This window comes from Mytilus edulis, chromosome 8, assembly GCF_963676685.1.
Source record: "Mytilus edulis chromosome 8, xbMytEdul2.2, whole genome shotgun sequence".
NCBI classification, from domain to species: domain Eukaryota; kingdom Metazoa; phylum Mollusca; class Bivalvia; order Mytilida; family Mytilidae; genus Mytilus; species Mytilus edulis.
Window position 1 is genome coordinate 57,385,668 of NC_092351.1, and position 22,499 is coordinate 57,408,166.

The window sequence follows — 22,499 nt, forward strand, 5'->3', positions numbered from 1 at the left end:
TCACGTAAATTGAGTACATTATATCGAATTGTCCCAACGATACACTTTTCGGTGTGCTTGGTCATACGAATTTACCGACATTCATATAGACAAAATGACCCAACTTTGAAAATTTGATGTGACGAAACTATATTTCGGAACACGTTAAAAATTGGTTACTCAGAAAGCTACATTATTAAGGTTTGATATGTATTTTTTTCAAAAAAAGAAAAATATGCAGTCAAGCCTGGCAGTTTTTTTATACACCCTATGTTGAACAACAGAATGTTTGTCAATTGAAAAATCATTTATTAACAAATTCAGCTTTAAGGTATACTTTACTTAAAGTAGTTGTTTAAAAGTTAAATAATTGTTTTGTGTTTTAAGAGATATTCACTCTATGCATATCGGTTTTTATGCGTAAATTGTCTCTCCTTTTTTTTTTTACCTTTTCTATCTCTTTCATAAGAAGAGTCACTTTTCTATAGTTCTAGTGTCACTAGTAATCCCACTGGTCAAATGTGTCTATCCGAAATAAGTAACCTCATCACTTGTAGTCTTTTGTCAGATGAATAATTTGACACTTTAAACAGATCTTTTATAGTCTTTGAAAACTTGTTTAGATTACGGACAAAGAAGCTCGATATTTTGTATAGACCATTGTCTATTCTAACATCGAACTCGGACTTCTGTAAACTGTTTAACTGTTAGTATTGCTTTGTGTTTGTTAATTCCCCTTAGCTGGATACATACGGGAGGTCGAAATCTTTCAACATGTGTTTAACAAAGCACTTTTCTTGCGCCTGTCCCAAGTCATGAACTTCTGGCCTTTGTTACTCTTGATGGTTTTTTTTTAAATTCTTGGTGCGATATTTCATAGTGTTGAAGACCAGTTGTTAGCATTCGGCTGTTAATTTGCTCCTTGACTTGGTTGTTGTCTCTTTGACACATTCGTCGTTTCCATTTTCAAGTTTATTTCGACTTGTAAATGTCTTTTTTGTGGCGTTTTGTTGCTGCCGTCTGGATTGATGTCTCCATTTATATTGGCACTCCATGGAGTATTTTTGCCACAAGACACATATTATTCAAAAAGTACAAATTTAGATAGATCATATCATTTAATTTTCATTTTGAAAAGTTTAATAACAAAAGTGAACGCATTGGAAATATAAGAAAAACCAAATCATTACTAGCAATAATATTGTTGTGATACAGCTTTTATTTTATTATCTACTTGAATATTCAGTTTCTAGCGACAGCAAAGCATCACTTGCTGGCACCCGGAAAATGGATGAATGCTCAAACACAATGGTGTGAAAGTAACTAAGCACACTTAATGTTATTTGAAAAAGTTATGCCCTGAAATCCCATAAATGGACCAAAATTTCGTTTTTTTATTTCCGTCCTTTTGGTCTGGGTTTTCAAATATATCTAAATGATCCAAAGATCGTTTTATAACTTATTTAATGGATTTTTCATAATCTGGCTGGTTTATAACTTGGTGTGGGTGAAGGTTGGTGCCTGTTTAAACATTCAAACCCGCTGCGTTTCTATGTATCTGTCCTAAGTCAGGAGCCTAGCTGTTGTTCGATGGATCTCATTCCATTCTCGTTTTTTATATTGATAAGACCGCTGTTTTTCTTGTTCAAATTATTTTACACGATTCATTTTGGGGCCCTTTATAGCTTGCTGTTTAGTATGAGCTGTAGCTCCACATTGAAGGCTAAACTATGACCTATAATTGTTTTCATTTTAAACATTGTGATTTTGACGATTGAGAGTTGTCTCATTGGCACTCATATCACATCTTTTTATTCATATTAAAATATGATATATGTGCGTGTTATTTTGGGCTGCTATCACATACACGTTGAAATTTCAAGGGTTTATTATGGTATGAAAATACAATCGTGCCATCAGTATCGCCAACCGCGTGATAGTGGTGCGTCCAAGTGATTGTATGAAACAGTTTGCAGCCACGCCCTGTCAGAATGTTGACAAACAATCCACTGTCTCTTGTAGAGAAAGATCCAAATTCTCTGCGCAAAAAGAACTCTTGTCACAACCTTGAGTCTCCTGTTGCAAGGCTAAAATTATTTCCCTATCAAGAAGACCTAAATTTCCCTTTTGCATTCCGAGTGTCCAATCTCAATTTCATAATGCGTCTGGGTGATCGAGACTATTTGTTCTCGTGCTGAACATGTATAAAATATTTGCCACTGAACGTAATAAGCAAAAATTAATCAATCAATATTGATGGTTACCCTGAATTGCATTTATTTATTTCAAAAGTACTTATATCCATTGAACAGTTTTTTTATGTCTCAGATCCCTTTTCAAGAGCAATTTTTAACAAATTATTTTTTGTAACAATTTTACGTAAATGCGCTTTGATTTCCTTATCCCATCGTTAATGACATGTAAAATGAATATTCACACGTTAGAAATGAGGGTTACATTATAATAATTATATACAGTTTGCATACGTACAATACTTAAATGTTATTGGTCCGTTAGAATTTTTTCCATGGTTTACACATCGATATACCATGTTGCCCAAATTATTTTATATCCTTTGATATCTCCATAAGCAAATCATATGGGTAGAATGGTAGAGTTCCAGGAAAGTTTAAAAAAGATAAATAGCATGTGCTTCAACTTTTAACTTTTATTCAGTTTGTTTGGCAAATGGTCCAGTTTCCACATAACCTCTAGTATGCAATGTGTTTAATCTTTAAGCTATACTATTACATGGCACCAATCCCGAGGAAAGCACAAAAAACGTTTAAAAGCAAACACAAAAAAAACTTTGACACTTACTATCAATTTTAATTGACAATTGATTGTAAAATTGTGTGTGCCAAAAAGTCGATGCTGTGTCGTTTTATAACTCTGAGCATTTATAAAACACTGATAAACTATCATAACGTCCCACAATAAATAAGCGGTGAAGTAATTAAAGCTTTATTTTTTATAAATTGTTAAAACAAGAATGTGTGCAAAGTACACAGATGCCCCACTCGCACTATCCTTTTCCATGTTCCATGGAGTGTAAAAATTGGGTAATAATCTAATTTGGCATTTAAATTAGAAAGATTATACTATAGAGACTTCAATTTCATCAATAACTACCTTGACCAAAAACTTTAACCTGAAATTCCCACTTTCATTTTCTATGTTCAATGAACCGTGAAATTGGGGTCAAAAGTATAATTTGGCTTTAAAATTAGAAAGATCATATCATAAGCAACAAGTGTACTAAGTTTCAAGTTGAGTGAACTTCAGCTTCATCAAAAACTACCTTGACCAAAAACATTAACCTGAACGGACGCACAGACGAACGAACGTACGGACGAATGAACGAACGCACGAACGGAAGCACAGACCAGAAAACATAATCGTAGGTGGGCCATAAAAATCAATGTACATGTATTACTTGATTTATTTCACTTGACTGGGCGGGGTTTAACTTGTTCGCTTATTTAAGACCAGCCCATTTATAGACAGATATTTCAGGATAAACTCATCAATGAAGCGTCCAGTTATTCGTCCTATATCATACACTCAGTTCATCTGTATATTTGTTTGTTGACACTGATAGGTGATTAGAAATCAGTTATAATTATAACGGCCATCCTCCTTATCACGCACGTCTTCAAATAGACTGTCCTTATGCTAATTAAAACGTAAGCTCCGCCCGATCAGTTGAAAGAACATTGGTAATACTAACTGCAAATCTGTTATCTAAACTTATAAAAATATATATAAATAGATATGATTGTTTATTGGTCAAACTATATATTCTAAACTTAAAAGTGAAATTTAGATAAATCCTTGACTAAAGTACTCATTTCTTTCTGATGAAATGTATATGCACCACTTAAATAATAGACTAAAACAAAATTGATTTTATTTGATAAACATTTATTATCAAAAGACTTTCTATATTCTTCTTATCATCATGATAGATGTTTTGGCAGTATGGCCAGAGAAAGTGTGCCAATAAAAGTTGGAGCTGAACTTTTTGTTGAGTGCACTCCAGCAGCAAGCTCCATGCCACCAAGGCCCATATGTCTTGACGCAGTCACTACTATTGTCTTGGTCAGTGGCAGAGAACACCCTTCCATTATGATACTTCATCGAGTCACCTAGATAACATATTATTCTATACATAGAATTATAAATATAATTGTGTGTCTTCTAGTTGTAAAAAAATAATTGAGTTTTTTTTTATAAGTTACAATCAAAGAGGAGAGCCAAGGGGACTTCATTGTTTCTGTTTTCTCATTTTTTTATACAGTTTTTCTCTATTGTTTGAATGTTCATTCGCCTCTCTTTTATATAAAGACGTTTAGAAACGGCAATGCTTGTCGTTTTTCTACCGGTACCACTTTAAGGATGTTCACTACCCTGTTTCAAAATAACAAGCTAGTATATAAATAAAGAAACTAAAAAAGCAAAAAAATATAATGGGTCAGTTTGTTCGTTTTAGAGATATAAGCCATTGATAATTTTGCGGGAAATAATTCTCGCTAGACTTTTCATATATCTAACATTGACACCTTTATTTCTAACAAAACCAATGAAAAAATAACAATGATTTTATAAGATTTCCAAAGAAGATGTTTTAAATTATGTTTAATCAAATAATGGAAAAACAAGTAGGGGTTAATGGGCATTTTTTATGGCACTACATGGATAAAACCAGAGGGTTTAAAATATCTGACAAAAATTTAAAAACATAAGGGGCAAACATCCTTAAGGGTACAATTCAAGAATCAACCGTAATGCATGATTTAAACTACATATCAATCAGATCAGATTGTTTGTTTTCTGTTGTACTATTAATTCGACAAGAATCAAAATATCATAGATATATTTACTTTAGTATAGATTATTCCGAACGGACGCAGTTTTTTATATGTCCTACGATAAGTACTTTACATAGGTTTTATGCATATCAGCTCTGAAATCAAACATTCGAAAGAATATCATAATAACCTGCATTTCCACTGTAACTCCCAACGCTTAGTTTGTATTTTGATGCTGCATCTCCAATACTGAATTGTTTGTACGTAGCGTATTTCTTCTCATTTTTGATGTCTGTCAAATCAATCCTCAGTTCATATTTGCCACGAGATGTCATTTGATGGATATGCTTGTTACCTTAAAAATTCATAAAAATAATTATGGAATATATTTCTATTTGCATGTAGATAAAGACGAGCAACCCAACAGCACAATACAACCAGAAAATAAAAATTTAGAAATTATTGCGTGAATTTCTTATTGCGATTTTGTAATTTTCGGACTAGAGTGCAATTTTAATTTTCTGATATTGATAAAAAATCCTGTTGAATTTATATGAAAAAATCAAAATGTGAGTTTAAATTATTGCAATAGTAAAAACATCGCAATAATTTTTGAATTTAAAATATGCGTTTCTAGATGAAGATGAATTATTAATTTAGTTTCCTCTGGTAGGTACCTCGTAGTTGTGTAATCATCAGGAGAGCGCAAGGTTGTGGGTTCCGGTTCTCTCCGGGTTATACTAAAACATTTTTTTTCTCGTTTTAGATTATATGTAAAAACACTTCTTATCCATTATAATATATAAATAGCTTGCATCTTTACATCAGCCAATATGTCCCTGCTATTGAGGCCATTTAGACAAATACAAGAGATGATACGTTTAACATCGAAAGGTACAGTGTTTGCAATATGTTCATAATACATGAAATACAAAATGTTCGATTGCTTTGCCACTTTTATTTTTATTGATATTAATCATTGGCATTGTTTTTCAAAACATAGTTGTGGCGTGATCGTTATAGGGGTCAAGTCTTAAACTGACAGAGTGATTAGATTTTTTTATCCATGTTGAAGGCCTCACTGAGATTTTGAGATGAAGAATGGGAAGACTAGTGCCGTTCCTTTGCTTGTTTTGTTTTGCACTGTGTATGTCCTGATTTTGTGTCATAGATGGATACTCTATATATTGTTTATACTAAAGCAATCAAGTAATCAAATCATAATAGTAATCAACCCAATCAATATATAAACCAATCAATCAATCTATCAATCAATCAATCAATTGTCAATTTGAAATGATTACATATTAAGCATTCTTATATAAATGTTCAACCTATAATCGGATAGTTTAATAGTGGACCCTCTAATTTTTCGTCATAACCTTTTGGTTCTGTGCTTTATTACGGAAAGTAATCATAAACAATGTTGATAAATTGACTTACCTAACCAGTAGTCGCCTTCAACATTCCCAAACCCAGTTTCATATTCTGCCCATGTTCGTTGGAAATCCACAATTCCATCCTGGTGTCTCTGGATTATCTAAAGAATCGGAAACGTTATTATGAGTGTTGATTGATTAACGTACAGTGTACAAATAGTGTGTATTTAGGATCTTGTGTTCACGCAATTTGTAAGGAATTTCTTACTGGTAAAGTACTTTGGCCTATAATTGCTAACATCTACATCATTTGAACTCTGGTGAATAAGTTTCTCATTGACAAGAAAATCATTTATTCTCAGTTTAATATTAATTACATTTAAAATAAAAATTGAAATGAAGCTTGTAAAAAAAATATTTTGGCGAGGAAGGAAAACATTTTGCTTATACGCTATACTTTCTTAAGGTGATTCGCTTATACAATTTTATAAACTGTGGTATCGATTAGATTTTTAATTTCTAAAATTATACATACTAGTACTTCCACAAAATGATTTCAAACGCATTAAAAACTGTTTTCATTTCTATGTGAATCAAAACCTTAAAATATTTATAAAAGATGCCAGGCTTATAATGTGATAATGCGTTTCGTCTACATAAGACTCATCAGTGACGCTAAGATCAAAATAGTTATAAAGCAAAACAAATACAAAGTTGAAGAGCATTGAGGACCTATTTTTTTAAACGTTGTGCCAAATACGTCTAATGTAATCTAGCCTACGATAAGAAAATCCTGAGTATTTCGAAAAAACTCATACTTGATTAAATAGGAAAAAACAGTTTATATTCAATTTGGGTCAATAAAATACGTCGAAATACGAACATCACTATAATCACAAAACACGAATATAAAAACCACAATATACGACAAATCTTAGGGTGGACTTATTATGAAACCATTTATTTCATTGAAAGTGACTATACTCAAAATATCATACTAACCGACCAACCACCTCCGTCAGTTGTCATATCGCAGTAAACCTTAAGGACCTTCGAATTTCCTGGAGATATTTTGTATACGCCAGATTTTTTGTTGTACTTCTTAAGCTCAGTACAATCTTTTGCAGGTTTTGCACATGTTCCTAATAATTGCGAAAAAATAAAAATAGTAAAAAAGATTCTTCATTTTATAATGTAGTCATTTTTTTAAAATTTCCTGTTTACAAAACTTTTAATTTTTCGAAAAACTAAGGATTTTCCTATCCCAGGCATAGATTACCTTAGTCGTATTTGGCACCTTTTTGGGAATTTTGGATCCTCAATGCTCTTCAACTTTGTACTTGTTTGGCTTTATAAATTTTTTGATATGAGCGGCACTGATGAGTCTTATGTAGACGAAACGCGTGTCTCCCGTTCTTAATAATAATCCTGGTACCTTTGATACCTGAGATCACCCCTAGTTTTTGGTGGGGTTCGTGTTGTTTATTCTTTAGTTTTCTATGTTGTGTAATGTGTACTATTGTTTTTCTGTTTGTCTTTTTCATTTTTAGCCATGGCGTTGTCAGTTTGTTTTAGATTTATGAGTTTGACTGTCCCTTTGGTATCTTTCGTCCCTCTTTTGATAACTATTACTATTTGCTGTCTTTTACAAAACAAATATCACAGGAAATCTAATGGAGGGTCCTAAAACATTGATTTTACTCTGTATGTACAAATAAGTTCGTAGATTTTCATAAATCATTGTATCTATTTCTTATTTTATGAAGATTTAATCACGTGTTAATTTGACGTGATATTTTATATACAAATTAAAAACAACGTGTATCGCGTGCTGTCACCGTTATGATTGCTACAATAATTGAATTCTGTATGGTTAAAAAAAAGAATAAAGGAACATTTAGAAATGTGTCCTGTCGGTTTTTAATGTCCGAGCTTTGCTCTAATTGAAAGCCGTGCAATGAATTATAGATGAAATAACTACATCATTATGGCTTTTGATAGACAATTCTTGTCATTGGCAATCATATCATATTTCCTTACTTTATATATATTGTCCAAAACATGCATGAAACATTCGTCACTGGACAATTAATAATCAATATATTTTTTTCGTCTGTACTAAAAGACCTGATCCAGGACAAAGTTGTCTTATACTATCTTTTCTTTATGATCATAAATTGGAAATACTTTCCGTAATTATTGCATATGCATGTACAGTGTGTCAAAAGTTACATTTTAGAACAAATACCTTTGAAATCATTCTTCAATAGACTTACTATCCTTAAAATTTCTTTTTCCCCTCGAGTTTCTGAAAATATGATAAATATTCAAATTAATCAATGAGTATAAAAAAATCCTATTCACTCCTTTTTACATATAGTTTTGAATTTTGATAATTTGTTTATCAAATGTTACCGAAACTCTATTTTCCGAAATCTTTGTGAGTGAATTGATATATTATTAGAAGAATGGATTAACATGCGAGATAGATTATTGCAATAATCATCAAGTCACATTATTCGTAACTAAAATTACAGAAATTCACAGAATAACTTACTGTACAATGTACACTAAAGATAATGAGTCCCCACACAAAAAAAAAACCCACAAACAAATAAAAACACCAATGTCTAAAAAAAGGCAATGAGAGTGTAGGTAAATAAGTTGAACTTGTTTAATATAATTTGTTTTTACTAATCGATAACCAGCATCTAATCCGTTATAATTTTCATACAAAGTGGCGCTTGAATTATATACATGTACATACCTTCCAAGATCCATTTGATATCATTTTTCAATTGTTTATTCATTTTAACGACATCTTTGTATATTGCCATATCTACAACAAAGGTGATAATTAGTATAAGAAAAAGAGATGTGGTATTATTGCCAATGAGACTATTTTCAACAAGACACCAAACAAAGTAAATGTTTGCAATCAAAGATCACAGTACTACCTTGAACAATGGTTCACATATATTCAAACTAGAAACGGAAAGTACATATGATATACAGCAACCGAGGACAACCACTGTTTTATAGGCTACTGATTTATTACAGGAACATACATAATGTAGTGTGGTTAAACATGTGTGCGGGCGCCCAAGCCTCCCCTAAAAAAGGGACAGTGGTTTTAAAGTACAACAGAAAAACAAACTATAAAAATCATTTGAAAAGGGCTATAGATTAGAACGTTGGTTTTCCTGTTTAAATGTTTTTACGCTAGTAATTTTTGGGGCCTTTATAGCTTGATGTTCAGTATGCCGGTCGTACCTTGACCAATAATGGTTTACTTTTATAAATTGTTATTTTGATGGAGAGTTGTCTCATTGGCACTCATACCACATCTTCCTATATCTATCAACAACATCAAATGTTTACAAAACAGGAAAACAATTTAGGCCGAATAAAATACCAAATCAACGATGAATTTATCACTTACGCTTTAGTTAAGAAAAACATAGCTTAGCTTATCAAACAGGGACTGTTGTTTGTAAAAAAACACAAATGTATGTTTGCATTGTTGTATCTTAAGCTATTATATATATATCTTATGTTAATTTCTTTTCTACCATAATAAGTATAAAACAATTTCACATGTCTAATCAATAATGTTCTCATTCCTATCTTCTTCTTTTTTAAATTTTAATATGTATGACCTAACAGAAGTTACACATTGAAACTACAAATAATCAATCAATGTTCTCGTTTCTCTCTTCATTCTTTTAGTAGTAATCTATATGACCTATAACTAGAGTTACACATTGAAACAACAAAGTTCCTAGAAATCTAAGTGATAATCAATAACATATGTAACTATATTTATAAAAAAAACTCGATAAAGTAATGTTGCCAAAAAAATAAATAATAAAAGAACGATTAAACCTCATGCAAAGCAGTTACTTTGTATTTTTCAATATTATGTTTATTGCAAATACTATGGTTAAGTGTTTTGTTTATTGTATGTCGAACATAGCGTTTAAAATCACTCAATTCAACACAATTACCTTTCTCTCTAAAAAATGTTTGAATCATTTGTGGCCTTGAAATTTCAAACAAATTTAAAAATCATGTTAGAAGAAATACTATCAGAATAAAATAGATAATATATGAGATACTTTTTCTTATTATGTCATTTTTATTTGAAACAAAACAATTTTCTCTCAAAATATCTAGACTAGAGATTGGGAAAGATCATATGCATTAATGAAATTGGTATTTATTTTAATTTTATAGTATCTCATTAAACATTATTTAAATAACATACTTTTAAGCAAAACTTGTGTATCCCTTTTCAGTTCTTGCACAGTTCCACGTTGATTTCCATGTAGACATATTCCTATAAAAAGAAAGAATATGATATAAAGCCATCTCAAAACTATACTATTAAACGAGAAGACCTCATTTTGTGTGTCGCTTCTCTTCCTTCCACAATAAATCAATCATCATGCCTCTGTGTCCTATAGGTAAAATGCATAGTCGCATTTGTCATCCATTCTTATGATTATTCAGATTGAGTTATTTTGGGAGATAAACGACAAAAAAGGAGTCCGGATATGATTCCGTCATCGGACTGACTTTTAGTCATAAATAAGACTTCCGGTTTGAAAGATGCACAAATACAACCAATCGTATGATAGATAAACAAAAATAAAAAATAAATAAGCCAATCAGAGCGTTCTCCATAACACAGTGTTTAGATCGCAAGAACCACAACTATTATACCTCCTTATAGAGGACAATTTTATTTTTCGCATTTATCTACATGTAAACTACGACTATACTACTTTAATATATAGAGACTCTTTGTATTCTGTCAACTGTTTTCTTTGAAATGTTTACTATTTAAGGGGTCATACCAGTTGTATATATATTAAAATAAGTAAAACATTTGACAGTAGTACAATCAATCATATGATGGATAACAAAAAAAATTGGAAAAAATAAGCCTTTCAAAGCGTTCTCCATATCATGGTGTTTAGATCGCAAGAATCACAACTATTATACCTCCTTAGAGAAGACAATTATTTTTCGCGTTTATCTACTTGTAAACTACGATTATACTACTTTAATATGTAGAGACTCTCTGTATTCTGTCCGGGACTTTCTATGTTAGTATGTTAGTATAGATAGTCGTCCCTGATTCTGTCTATTGTTTTCTTTGAAATGTTTACTAATAAGGGATCATACCACTTGCATATATATATTAAAATAAGAAAAAAATGCTCAACTTCATCTTAAACTACCTCGACCAAAAACTTCAACCTGAAGCGGAACAGACACGGACGGATGGACGAACAAACGAACGGATGTACAGACTAGAAAACATAATGACCAGAAATGGGGCATAAAAATTTATTGTTGAAAGGGAAAATAGTGATTTGGAAAAAATGTAAGTAAGGTAGAGATTAGAAGTAGGCAGGATCTTTTTCGGGGCGTCGGGATCGGTTGTTTTTAAGCTCGGGATTTGGGGATTGATCCTTACGGGATCCAGGAATAGATTTTTCGATTTCAGGATTTCGGGATATGCATTTCTTTAAATTCTGCATCTCGGGATTTCATGGTTTTAAGCCCGGGATTCCGGGATCAGGACCCCTCCAACCACCACTCAAATTATCATTAGTCATTTATAAATGATTCATATCCTACCATTGGCATGTTAATAAGGCTCTCAAAAGAAAAAAAAAACACTGATGGATTGTCCTAGATGCATATTTTATAAGACTAATAATGGTCTATATATAAGCAGTTCCATTTATTTCATGTTTGAAACGGTGCAAATTGTTAAGGTGGCTCGGGACTATTCGACTGCGCATGATTTCACGCATGAATTACAAAAGTATTTGTCGTTAATTTGATCTATTTTTTTTAAACATTTTGATTGATTAGAAATGTTAAATCATTGTAGTTATGTGAATAATAGAATATTTTCGTTATAAGCCGTATTTGTTAAAGGGTCAAAATGACATTTCACCCATTTTCACCATTTTCCCGCCAAAATTTGGGTTTTAAGGCAAAATATATTTTTTTCCTTATCGGTGACCTATCTTTTTTATTTGCTCATTCTTTGAAGCTATATTTTAGCTTTTTATATTACAGTTTTGGACCATGTGTCATAGAACGTTTTTTCAATAATCCGATAAAAATATGTCAACACCTCTATTTTCCCTATCATTTCATTGAAAAATGGTCCCTTTTACATACCTGTTTAAAAGTAAAATTTTGAGCTTAAATGGTCCGTGACCCCCTATTTTTTTTCTACCAATTTGATTCAATTTCTGTAAAGAATAAAATAACAAAAAATACGGCACTTCTGATAGAAACTTTTAATAGGCCCCGAGCCACCTTAATTTGATTTAACTTTTACCAAAAGAAGCATTGTAGCAAAGGAGAAGAATAATTGTGGTCTGAGACCAGACACAAGAAAAATGATTGAATTTAACAGAAAGGAAACAAATATCGGACTTTGGAAAAAGGGAGAGGGCTTTTGATACCTTTTATAAAATTATCCATACTTAATATCTTTTACAAAAAATCATCCTACAACAGTCAACAAGCTGTATATGCCCGCGATTTCGCGAGTGTGTTCTAGTACCCTTTAAAACTCAAACTTAACTACTTATAAGTCAAAAAATATTTATGTCATGATATTTATCTTCATATAGCATGTATAGATACTGATATTATAAAGCATCGGATCACTACGGAAAACTGAAATCAAAACCATTTTTTTTTAATTAAATATAAAAAGACTTGACGTGTCTTGTCTTCAACAGCTTTAGATATCTAGCTTTATGGACTTCAAGAAGAGGCGGTATGGTCCTTATGCAAAAACTGCTGCAGTAGCGTTATTAGGAAAATCGTTGATTTTCCGCCTAAAGGATCAACGAAGAGACATTTTCAACGAAATGCACATCTAGCGCAGATAAAAAAAAATGTTTTGAAAAGGAAGTTCCCCTTCAGACTCGGATTTCCCCTCAACACCGTGTTATTTTATGAAGGGTTGTGGCATCATTTTTTGTTTTGAAAGGGTAACTAACCATGTATGGTTGCTAACCCTATATTTTTTAGGACACCCAATATCAAATATACATAGTCACCACGTGTAGTCCTTTAACCAATCGTATCTCTATTAATCTATAGGAGGTCAGATTAATAAAAAAATATATACAATAGTATGTGTGTACCTAGTAGCATTCTCTTCATTACAACGTACAACTGACTACTGTTGTACATTGTTGTATTTGAAGGCCAATACATTGGGCAACAAAATATAAAAAACCAAAGATGTGAAGAACAAATGTTAGGTGTTTAAGGATACGTACAAGACTGTATTTGTGTGACAGCAATTTCCATGATTATATCCTTCATATATATTATCTCACAAACCGAAAGTATTGTTAGTATTGATTGTACACAATTCTTTTCACTTTCATTGACACATACATAATGTCTACATTTGAGTGATAAGAGTGAGCGGTATTTACAATTATCTGATAATACACAGGTTCCATTCAGGATTTTTCATTCCAGTCATACAACTTTTTTGTACAAAGTTTTTAACGTATCTATATACCATACGAAGTTGACCTTATCATGATAGTTACCTTTGCATAGATCAAAGACTAAAAAAATAACAGGGATAAAAAAGAAACTCACCTTGCAACTCGTTCCAAATAGTGTCAACTCTATCATTTTCCTCTGAAGATTTCCGATATTGTCTTACCTCTGAAATACATATTGTAAAAGTATCAACATTGTTAATATTGCAAGACAGTGTTTTGATCTTATATTTTGTTACTGTTTTATACAACTGACAAAACCTACGACAGGAAATAAGACAGGAACATACTTTCGAAAAACATACTAATTATCGGAAAGTGATTATGCTGCAACATTACGTAAAATATTGTTTTACAAGATTAAGTTACTTAGATGAAACAAAGCCTTAACTACAAAATGTGAAAATCTAGCTAAAAATTTAAAACAACAATTTAAAAAGTTTATGCGTCCTGAGCGATTTTATTGATTTACCTTCATTAGAAACCCTCGTAGCGGAAAAATGAAAGTCAAGAATGAATCGGTAAACGAATTAATCATTGTTAATGTAAAAAAAAAAACATATGTTAATTCGCAGATGAAGTAATACTATATATACATAGCATCTTTTACGGAAATCTGACAACAATAGTTAATCTCATCCTTACCACTAATATTTTTACTTCCTGATGTCAAGTTGATGGTTGCCAAATACACAATCAGTATGAATTTGAACATGCTCTTCAGTGATGTTGTCGATTCTATACAATAGTCAACAACATTGAGGATGAGAAATTGCACAAGTAATATTTTTAGTTTATCATTTATATATTATCAAATTTCTTCGTTGCGTGCAGATTTGTTGTAAGTATATAGATATCGTTTACAACCATATGTTGCTATATGAAAATCGCAAAATTGAATATCTACAATAAATCCTTAAGAACAACAATAGTTAGTCATTAAACTAAAATAAAAACATGTTTTTCACTGATTGTATGGGGAAAAGAAATAACTTTGGAGCAATTTGTTTGAAGAATTGCCATTCTGCAAGTTTTTAAAAGTTTATGTATTTGAGTGATGGTTATATTATCTTTAAAATGTTATTCCCAATATTTAAGTACATGTGCAAACATATGACTTTTTTAATGAGTTAGGGTTGAATGCATAAGTCTGACGGTTGCTGGTGGATTAAACTTTTTTAGGCTTGTTCTTACTTAGGTACATTAGTTTTTTCAATATCATTCTTAGAATTTTGAATGTTAGGCTAATGTTTCATAGTGAATGTCAACCTTTCTCAACTGTAACTAATATTTGTTTCAACAAGTACAATGTTGATTTTGGTGCTTTGTTTCGCCTAAAATTAACAATTCGAATAATAAAATTATTAGCTACATTTCAACTTTTAAATTTGTAGGCCTATATGAAAATTGTTATGTTAATATGTATCTGCATGACATATTAATGTATCAAAATAAGAAGATGTGGTAAGATTGCCAAGGAGACAACACGTCAAAAGAGACCAACATGGCATAGAATTGAACAGCTAGAGGTCATCGTACGGCCTTCAACCAGGAGTAAAACCAGTTTAGGATAGTCAGCTATAAAGCACCTAAAAATTTGAAACAATTCAAACAAGAAAACTAAGGGACTGATTTATGTACAAAATAATGAACGAAATACAAATATGAAATGTAGCTAAAAAACGACAAACACTGAATTACATGCTCCTAACTTGGGACAGGCTTATATTGTGGACAGTTTTTCTCATTGACAACCATGCCATATATTGTTTTTTCTTTACATATAGAATGTTGCAGGGTTAAATTAGTTTGAAGTCTCCAACCCTCTCCCTAATATGGAACAGCGGTTTTACAGTACAAAATAAGAACAAACTATAAAATTTAGTTAAAAAGGGCTTTACTCTTCAGATGAATACAAAAAAAAAAAAAATACATCTAACATCTTTACAGAATTGACATGGCATGGTTAAATATCCTAACAACATATAGCTACTAAGTACAGATCTTAGTGTACCTACCGTAAGAACGGGTTGCAGAGAGTATACTCGTGATGATTTCAATCAGTTACTTCCCTATTTAACTCGACGTAATAAGTTAAAAAGTTAAATTAAAGAAATTCAATGTCATAAACTTAAATAGCGGACATCGCCGTCTTTGAATGAATCTCATATAAGGGTTTATAAGGTGCGTATTGTTATGCGTTTACTTTTCTACATTGGCTAAGGGTATATGGGGAGGGTTGAGATCTCATAAACATGTTTAACCCCGCCGCAATTTTGCGCCTGTCCCAAGTCAGGAGTCTCTGGCCCTTGTTAGTCGGGGCCAGCTGAAGACCGCCTCCGGTTGCGGGTGTTTCTCGATACATTGAAGACCCATTGGTGGCCTTCGGCTGTTGTCTGATCTATGGTCGGGTTGTTGTCTTTTTGACACATTCCCCATTTCCTTTCTCAATTTTATTATAATTTGTGATTTACTAATACTTCATTTATCCTGCTCTGTTTCACATTGTTCAGTGTAGAAAACATTCTTTTGTGTGAAGTTTATCAAATATTGTCAAAATTATAGGCGATTAACGTAAACTGATATTTAAATGATATCCTCCGTTAAAATCAAGGTAATCAAGAACCACATAGGTCCATGAACAGAATAAGTGTATATTTTTAGGTGTAAAACCACCATTGATTTCTCCCTATTAGTCTTTGTTAAATATGCAATTTTAAAAAAAATGTGCAGAATTTATCTTTACTTTTAATAAAGGTATACTTGGCATGAGCGAAGTTTTATTCTGTTAAGTATTAAGAAAAAAATTCATAACATTTCATTGCATATATCAATATGTATAAGGAAAAACCATTACTGAAAAATGACCAATCAAATGTTCCCTTTTGTAACCTATGTACAAGCGTTAGTAACCATGTTACCTCAAGTTTCAAAAATAGTATATAAAAACCCCATATAAAAAATAATGGTGTTTTGAAACACCCAAGATATATGCTTCTGGCTCAAAAATGTTTTAAAATGTAGGATCAATTAAAATGTCAATTGTTTTTGAACAATTGAGAGGTCTTTCCTTTTGTAATGTAAAATACATGTTCCAATAGACGTAGAATGTATTGAAAAGTTCTTGCACACAAAAAAACTTAAAATATAAAAATCAACAAATTCGCTTTTTAGATGACCTTGACCTTTGTGAAGATCATTAGTCTACAATGTCATTGCAAAAGGCCCCATGGGTCTGGGACCTTTGGTTCAAGAGTTAAAGCTTATTTAACCTTTTCGAAACCATTATCAGGGGTTATGCCCCTTAAGAATATGTCAAATCTCTTCATTCAAAATGTAAAAAAGTTGTGCCTCAGTCACCTAAACAATATTATCTGTTTACTATTTCTGTAAGTATAATCGTTTTTGAGATATTCAGTAAAAGGTTTTAAGGTCAAAAGTCAACCTTAAAAAGCTTAAAAACACACTAAAAATCCTTTAAATAAGGTCAAAAACACATAATTGGCTATCTGGGATATGACCTTGACATTGTGACCTTTAAGAGGTCATTAGTCCACAATGTCATTGCTGAAGATTCCATTGGTCTAGGACCTTTGGTTATATAGTAAAAGCGTAAAAGCAGGTATTATCTTGTCAGAAACCTAACACAGGGGTTATGCCCTTTACAGAAAGGTCAAATGTCTTCGATCAAATGTAAAAAAGTTGCGACTCATCCACCTCAACGTTTTTCGCTATTTACTATTTCTGTAAGTACAATCGTTTTTGAGATATCGACTAAAAAGGTAACAGGTTATGTCCCTTAAGAATGTGTCAAATCTCCTCGTTCAAAATGTAAAGAAGTTGTGCCTCAGTCACCTTAACATTTTTCACTGTTTACTATTTCTGTAAGTATAATCGCTTTTGAGATATCCAGTAAAAGGTCAACCTTAAAAAGCTTTAAAACACACTGAAAATCCTTTAAATAAGGTCAAAAACACATAATTCGCTATATGGGACATGACCTTGACCTTTGACCTTTTGACTTTTGTCAAGTTATGCCCTTTGCAGAAAGGTCAAATCTCTTCGGTCAAGATGTAACAAAGTTGTGCATTATTGACCCAAACATTTTCCGCTATTACAACACTTCTGAAAGTATTAAGGTTGCTGGGATTATCCCGTAACAAGGTGTTAGGTCAAAGATCAAGGTCAACATACACATTTGACCTTGAGGTATTTTTCAAAGTCACATGAATTGATGATGAATGGTGAAGATCCTAGGTGTCTACGACTTACGGTTTCTGAGTTTTGCTGGCCAACCGACATCGGTTAATTTTAATAGGGGCATAACCCTTCAAATGAGTCGTTGAATCTTTTCGATCCTAATGTAATGAAGAACCAGGGTCTGGTCCTGAACAAATTTCACCCTTCGTTTTTTTTCTACCTATTACGGTTAAGATGTTGGAACGATAACAAGGTTTTTGGGTTTCGGAGGGATTACTCCGAACCGACAAAATATTTCGACTCACAGGGTGAGTTCCGGATAGTTATTCATGACACCGATACAAAGTGTGAACATGTAAGCGACACGTCTTACGGTTAAGGTTGCTAATAATAATAAACAGAAGAAATACAGTAAGGTCTTTCCCTTTTGAAAAAGGAAAGACCTTAATGATTAAAAACCAATAACAATTGAAGGTCTTTCCACCAGTAAGAATCTATTTTAAAATGAAAATATTAAAATTTGATTTTAAATGTCAGTTTCAGCATCAAATGACAGCTTATTCTACGCTGATTCCAAAAATATATGGTTTCTATATAGTAAAATATATTAAAAGGGAGACAATCTTTTACTTCCGGTTTAAAAAGTTTACTTCAGGTATTGTTTGATAGTTTACTTGACACTGATTCCAAAAATATATGGTTCTATAAACTTTTACATTGATTTAGTACAAAAAATAGCTACTTCCGGTTGTCTTTTTAAAGGTCACATTGCTTACAACCTAATGCAAAAAGTCCCATGGCTTTATCATGTGTACATATGAGGTAAAAGCAAAGGTCAAAATCTAGAGCGTTAAATAAGCATATGACCTTGAGCTTAATTTCAAGGTCATAAACCAAGGACCTCGAATAAAAAGACTCTAGTCCTCTACTTTATATTGTTAATGAGTTATATTGCCATACGTATGATATTAAATATAAAAAGGGTGAAAACTTGCGTCAAATGTCTACGTACCCTTTCGACTGAGATTTATGTGTTACGACATGTTGTAACTAACAATTTTGTGAAAATATTTTGTCGATATCTTATATGATTTCTGAAAATAAGAGATAACAAGCCACAATCAAAATTTTAATCATGACCTCGACCTTTGACCTTGACCTCATTGTCATTTTTTTGGACCAAGGACCTCAAATCAAAAGACCCTAGGCCTCTAACACTTATGGTTTTCCAGTTAAAAATGCATATCACTTATATCAAATATTAAAGGGGAAATAACTCTCATATGGAGTCTACGGATAGGTTCGGTCAGAATTACTCAAATCATCCTGAGGATATAACGAGCAATTTGGTAAAATAAATTTGTCGGTTTCTTATACGGTTGCGAATATTAAGCGATAACAAGAAAAACAGTGTTTGGGGAGATAACTCTTACATTGAAAAGATTTTGGTTACGCGGTGTCAGTTACAAAAGCATAATAACTGTTCAATATCATATACCATATGTCTAAGCGACATCTTGCGAAACAAAAAAACTGTGAAGGAAAAAAAAGTTGGCGGAAGAAAAAAAATAATAATTAAAAACCAATTGTTCAGAGAACAATTGAAGGTCTTTCCACCAGGCACAATCTATTTAAAAAAGAAAATATTAAAATTTGATTTTAAATGTCAGTTTCAGCATCAAATGACAGCTTATTCTACGCTGATTAAAAAAATGTATGGTTTCTATATAGAAAAATATATAAAAAGGAAGATAATCTTTTACTTCCGGTTTAAAAAGTTTACTTCCGGTATTGTTTGGTAGTTGGTATTTCCTGTCAATCTACAATCACCATAATTAACAAGAAATCTGTGAGCTTCTATTCATTGACTCACAGGAGTGGCTCACCTGACCAATAATATTAGATTTTGAAAACAAAAATTTTTACTTTTGCAAGCGATTTTTAATTGTCTTTTCATAAAAAAATTTATTGTTTTTTGTTGTTTTCTGAGGTAGTGCCAAACTTTTTATATACATTTTTTACTGCAAACCTAACCACTTAAATCAGAATGAGATGCTTACAAAGATATTTTTATTTTAATGGGATCCTTTGTAATATGGAAATACGGATTGTGGCCTTGACCTGTCAACGTATATTTGTATATATAATGATACAAACTAATAAACTAACCTTTTGTTTGAACCAGTATTTCTATCTTTCATTAACATGATTAAGAAAGAATCTTACCTGGACTGTTTTCTTGGCCGTACAATGATTAAATAACCAACACAACCGCGGGTAGGGCCTTTCGCCTACTTCATTGTACTTAGTGGGAAAGTGAGGTACATATGTTGGGATGTTTTGGAACTTCGATTATCAAAGAAATTGTTTATAAAATCAGCAACTACACCATGTACACTGTCACAATTGTTTTACTTTAACTGACAAAAGCCTATGATTTTTGTCATCAAACTCAGTACAGCGTTCGACACCTTTCTTTGAAGTATAATATATTTATAGAACTTATAAATAAATCATAGGTCAGTTTGTTAGTAATCATGTTGATTCTGTTAAACTTACTGTTTTATATAATTCTTTGAATGTTAACAGATGTAATGCGACAACATTAATTTTTCGTCATCTGTTCAGATACTTTATTGAGCTGAGGGCAACCAATGCTTTGCAAATTTTAGAGGGGGCGCACGCCCGCCAAGCCCCCGCCCGCATAGCCCTCGCCTTAATCTGCCCCTGATTATCCATCTATGATGTCTTTTCTTTTCGAAGATTTGTACACGTTACGTAAAATGCCTCATATCGAGAACTGGTCCAGGAACAGATTCATACCGTCAGTTTCCATTTAACGTAATAATTCTAAACTTTAATACTTTTATATAACATGGTAAATCAGAACTATCAGTAGATTTATCTACAGTGATTTATATAGTGTGAAGGGGAAGGGACCAAGGACCTTGACAATTAGGAACAAAAGATTGGAAATGTTGGCTTTGCGGAAAATATATTATGTATATATATATACAAGTTGATGCCGGGGTAAAAATTTGCGTGGCAGCTCATTAGCCATTTGCAAATAATTTCTAAGCCCTCATGTTAAAATCATGTTTTCGGGACAAATAAGTGTCCTTGGGATATTAATCAATTTTAAAATACTCTGGGAAATTATGGTACCCTTTGCTTTGCAAAGTGCTGTACGGTTAATAGATTTTTTTGGGGTCCTCTTCTATCAAAGACAAATTTCTTACAGAAACAATAATTTAAATAATTGTCCTCAGTTCAACTATTTGAACCGGACATAATTTGTGTAATGGCTTCCATGTTTGAAACAAGCAAACCGTGGACAGGTCACACTCAGCCCGCATTTGCACCATCTTATACATATCACTTGACTGAACCATACATGTAATGGCGACCTGTCTGCATGAAAATAACAGTGGTGAGGAAAACTTAGTTTATCAGTAGTCCTTTTGGGTCTCATTGGGGGGTTCTGATCCTGGAGCCCACTTACTGTTTTAACAGATTCCCGTATCCTGCTTACACTATGTACTTAAGCAATTCTCATTTTTTGTCATTTCCCAGGGTCCCGCTAGACTCCATTTCCCGTTTAAACGGCACAATAATTCGACTTTCACGTGTCACGCTTACAAAAAATCAGCAATCCCGTGTCACGCTGCAACACCAAAGAGACCCACGTTGAAGACTTTGACCTACCATGGTTTTTCTTTAACAAATTGTGACTTGGAGAGTTGTCTCATTGGCACTCAAACCACATCTTATATCTGTATAAATATAGGGGATCTCCATGACCTGTTTTAAGATGGGGCACCACCATTCATTTTTTTGCCATTGTTAGAATATCATCTGCCACCGTCCAAAGATCACCGCCATCATTAAATTATCTTCCGCCACCCTCAAACAATGTAAAAAAAAACTGCTGTTGTACATTTATAGAAAAAATGTTTTTGTTTCTCTAGCGACCCCCATTTTCTCGGTTAGCAACCATAATTAATTAACCCTTAAGCTTTTTGTATTATAATCCAAAGGGTCTTCCTGATTACAAATTTCAAGCCCTAAGGGATATATCCGGCTAAAAATTACTAATCACTTTAACAAGTGATTGCATTATCATGATTATTAGGTAACGTCTGCAAATGCTAACGAAAATTTTAAATAAAAAAGATAAAGGTTAAATCCAGTATTTTAACAGAGAAAAAAGTGTTACAAGTGGAACACATGATTGACTTGCGCAATCAGCATCTCCCTTTTTTAAAAGAGTACAAAATAAGACGTTAAACTGAACATAATTTTATATATACCAAAAAGCATATTAGTACAGAAATTATTGATACATGTAATATTTGATCACTCTTCAAGTTTAAAAATAAATACATCATCACTCACAAAACATGAATATTAACTGCAACTTGATAAACTGAAAAAAAATAATATCATAATTTATACAATTCAAAGTTCATTTTGTAGTTTGCAATGAAATTGATACATCTTGCTTCCGGTTTTCATTCAAAATTGAAAGATGAATGTTGCATAGTATATTACTATGAAATTAGCTATGT

General features: G+C 32.2%; 1 protein-coding gene across 1 annotated transcript; it reads right to left on the minus strand.

Moving 5' to 3' along the window:
- Nucleotides 1–3,921: 3,921 nt before the first annotated feature.
- Nucleotides 3,922–14,494, minus strand: LOC139484209 (fibrinogen-like protein A). Its single transcript, XM_071267943.1, has 9 exons — nt 14,377–14,494; nt 13,829–13,897; nt 10,437–10,508; nt 8,937–9,008; nt 8,418–8,477; nt 7,172–7,311; nt 6,234–6,330; nt 4,981–5,145; nt 3,922–4,127 (listed from the first exon to the last, which is right to left on the minus strand). The coding sequence occupies exons 1-9, from the start codon at nt 14,444–14,446 to the stop codon at nt 3,922–3,924; spliced, it is 951 nt and encodes a 316-aa protein (XP_071124044.1). The 5' UTR covers nt 14,447–14,494.
- Between the last annotated feature and the right edge of the window lie 8,005 nt (nt 14,495–22,499).